Source organism: Quercus suber, unplaced genomic scaffold, assembly GCF_002906115.3.
Source record: "Quercus suber isolate HL8 unplaced genomic scaffold, Cork oak 2.0 scaffold_566, whole genome shotgun sequence".
NCBI classification, from domain to species: Eukaryota; Viridiplantae; Streptophyta; class Magnoliopsida; order Fagales; family Fagaceae; genus Quercus; species Quercus suber.
Genome location: NW_027070011.1, coordinates 194,421 through 198,411, shown reverse-complemented (window position 1 = coordinate 198,411; position 3,991 = coordinate 194,421). Strand labels below are relative to the sequence as shown.

General features: G+C 34.3%; 1 protein-coding gene across 1 annotated transcript in view; it reads right to left on the bottom strand.

Annotated features, from left to right (window-relative positions):
• LOC111991395 (uncharacterized) overlaps nt 1-3,343 on the bottom strand; it is a 98,551-nt gene extending 95,208 nt beyond the window's left edge. The window contains 3 exon segments of the mRNA XM_065764526.1: nt 2,800-2,857; nt 2,968-3,050; nt 3,148-3,343. Of these exon segments, the coding sequence (XP_065620598.1) occupies nt 2,800-2,857; nt 2,968-3,050; nt 3,148-3,336 (330 nt within the window). The 5' untranslated portion in view covers nt 3,337-3,343.
• Nucleotides 3,344-3,991: the final 648 nt, after the last annotated feature.

Sequence of the window (3,991 nt, the reverse complement as noted above, 5' to 3'; positions counted from 1 at the left end):
AAAAAAGCTCACTTTATCTAAGCTTTCATGCTTAAAAAGGCAAGCGCACTATAACCTTATTGTTATGCAATGGCAGGATGCCAGAAGGAAACTAAGCTGAAAATGACAACATAAAGATGTCAATTACTTGTTTCTATTTTATTCTCTCAGCCACAATTTTATACAAACTGTGTCAAAAAGAAGTTTTTCTCTCTCTTCATCTTTCTTGAACATTTAATAACATGGGCTGATTTACCTAATTATTTGTATAATAAATCATGATGGCCTCTTATTTTTACAGTTCAAACGCGTGTTCCATCAAAGCCTCATTTCAAACATAGAGAAAATAGTTATTAATGAAATTGGAAAAGATCTAGATCCTCTATCTAGGAGCACGGATGCATCAAATGGTTGAAGCGTACAATTAGGATATGTTTTGGACCCAGAAACAGCTCCACCATGACCAGAAATGAGTCCTATACATTCAGACCATCACTGGATACTTCAGTGATACAACAAGGACACGGCCATGACATGTTTGGGGCTATAACGAAATTTTCTTAATAAGAACCGGGTTTATAAATACTCTTTAAAATACTTTGGGATTCAAATATTAGACAAAGAGGATATAACTGCATTGTTTTTTAAAAATATTTTGAAGGAACGAATAATACATCTAATGATGTTGCTTTAGGGATATGAATGAATAGTGTATGTTGTGGAAAAGAGAATACGTCATGAAAATAAAGAAGAAGTAGCCTAAAGAATACCAATGTATAATATCTACATATGAGTTGACTTTATGAAGGAGTTGATAGAGTTACTATCGGTAAGACCCAATACAAAAGACCACTCATAAAGAAAACTAATGAAGGATGCTTTTATTTGAGAAGACGTGCACTCCACATTTTCAAAAATATGCAGATTTCGTTCTCTCCATATAGTCCACATCAAGCATAAAGAAATAAGATTCCAGATATTCAAATTTAGTCCACACAATAAATCGAAAACCTTTTTTTGGGTAAAACCCACTGAACCCCAAACATCCTAAAGATAAAACTCCATAACTCAAAATCTATGCTACAACAAATCAAGAGGTGATTCATAGTCTCCCCGCTGTAGCAGCACATACAACGCCTACTCACCATTGAAAAGCCTACCTTGATGAGATTCTTAGAGAAAATCCTTATAGTATATGCATTTAACAAATGGAATGTTAGGACATATATGTTTTAATTTGTTTAAGAACATATGTCACTTAGTTATGTATATTGGCTAATCATTTGACAAAACGCACTCTGCTTGTAATTGGGTAGTTCTAGGTGTTTTTAATACTTCAAGAAACAATGTTTCAAGCTCAAGTGTTGAAGCCATCAAGTCTGTCCAAGAAAAAGCAAGTTGAAGTGCAGGATTTTAAATCTCGACACCTCTCGATAGCTACCTCGACACCTGCTATCTGTCGAGAATTAAAAAATCAGAATTCCAATCTGATTTTCTGGGGATCCGTGAATATGTTTTTGGGCTTTCTTTTCTTCTAACCCTAAACATATAAAAGGATTATTTTAAGAGCCGTTTTGGAAGACACAAGTTGTATTATCATTGAGCAATCTCTGTTTATGCAAATTGTGCTCAACAGACAAGGTTCTTAACCTAGTTCATCTTCCATAAAGAAGTTGCTGTGTATTTGCACCATAGGGTTTTATGACCAAGCATCTTCCTGCTATTCATCACGTGGATGAACTGAAGAACTTTGCAGCCAACCTTTCTTCCTCAAGTTGGTGTTCTAAAGTCGCGTACTTGGATCCGCGCATTGGTTAGTCACATACTTGGGAGCCGTGCATCAAAGGTGGAGACTGTCACTACAGATCAAGTCCAATTGGATATTGGGGTAAGGGTTCAACTGTAGGTTGGTAAGGTACTTGGGATTCCTTTCTTGTAACCGCTTGATTTGATAATAGTAGAGTTTCAGGAGTGGTGACCTGAAAATTACCCGGTGGAGTTTTTGCCGTTAGGGTTTTCCTCATTCGTAAACAAATCACCGTGTTATTTATTTTTCCGCTGCATAATTAGTATTTGGTGATTTGTTTGTGCTTCCACGTATTTGCATGTTAAATTGATTAATTAATAACTTGGCTAATTAATTAATTAATTAGGGTTAATCACAAGGGATCATTCCCCTCCCCAAGGGGAGTATGAGACCAACAAATGGAAAAATGAAGCCACCTCATCAATCTCTCAATCGTTAAAAATTCTTACGAATTCCACATGCCAATTCCTACTCTGCCCCTCCACCTGTCTCTCCAACAGTGATTCCACAGAAGCATTCTTATCCATGTTGTGGATATTATTCTAAACATAAATGCTAGCCCGAGATATTTGTTCTTCCATATCCATTATTTTTTGTATCCCAGTTTTAAATTTATTCCTTGTTTATCCTCAGAATGAAAAAATAATAATGAAATTCGTATGCAGAAATATATATTATTGATTAGTCAATTAACATGCCTCCACCATATTGTACCATACTATTTCAAGAACTCACATATCATTATATCCGTATTGTATTGCATCTGTATCTCATGTTGGTATCAATGCTACTTAGCCCTCTATTTATATCTGTAGATCATGTTCCAACTGTCCGATGCACCACAAATCGACATGACAATACTAGAAGCACAGTTCCACAGCTAGATTAATCAAGTTTCTGTTTCCAAAATGGCATTGACATTAAGACAGCAATAGATGGCAAAGAGCTAAACGAATTCAACACACTACAAAGTAAAGCAGAAAGGGTGGAAATAAAGTAAATGCATTTAAAACCTCAGAAGGAGCAGCGTGGATAAAGAAACCAATAATTGGTGAGAAATCCTTGCCATCTCTGCGTATATGCAACAAGTATTAGAAAATTGCTCTACAAACAAAAATCGCATAAAAATACAATAACTAATAAATTACAAGAACATAAAGATTTCAGACAATTAAAGTAACCTGGTGGATGAACTATAATAAAGAAAACGAGAAGCGGGAGGAATCATCTTGATGCCCTTAAAAGCAGGTCCAACAGAAAACATCTGCCACAATCATTGATTGTATGCTTTTACTTACAATAAATTATAAGTAAAAGCAAACAGAACAAAGAAGTAGAAGATAGAATATAGAATATAGTACCTGAGTATCGATGCCGAGGAGAGTGTATTGAGGAACATCGAGGAGGAGAAGTGTAACGCCCTGGTTTACAAGCTCTAATGCTGTGTCCGGATCCATACCGAGAAAGAAGAACAATTTCAAATTACTGTTCCGCCCTTTTATTTTGAAAATTTTGTGGGTTTTCCTTTTTGTTCGGTGTTTGAGAGACATCCAGAAAGGCTCTCGTGTCTCGTGCACGTGACCCACAAAGAGACATCCGGAAGGCTCTTTCTTTTAGTCCATTTTAAAGGGTAAATAGTAAAATAGAAAGGCAAATTAAACATGAATGGTAAAAAAATAAAAACAATTCAAATTTTCAGGACAAAAAATGTACTTTATTTTATTTTATATTATTTTGTAATTTTAGTTGATTTTTTTTTTTCCTTTTTTACAATTACACTCTTCTTCTTCCTTTAAGCATTTCGATTGTATTTATAAGGGTAATGCTCAATAATTTTATTTCAATTGTTCTAAATTTTAGGTTGATTTTAGTGTGCGTTTTGCAACAGATTAAAAATAAGAAAATTAGATTTTGTTTCACCATTATCAAAATTTTAAATAAATACAAATACTCAAATTAATAAGAGATAATTACACTTTGCCCACCTGTGGTTTGCTTCTAATTCTATGCGCCTACCCGCGGTTTCATTTTTAACACTTTATCCACCTAAAGTTACTTCCGTTTATGCTCCATAATCCACCTCTATTAAAAAAGAGGGGTAAATAAATCTTTTTATGCCCATTTTATATCTCTCTCCTCCCAAAACAAGAAAGAAAAAAAAAAACAAAAACAAAAACAAAAGAAAAACAAGATTAAAATATGATA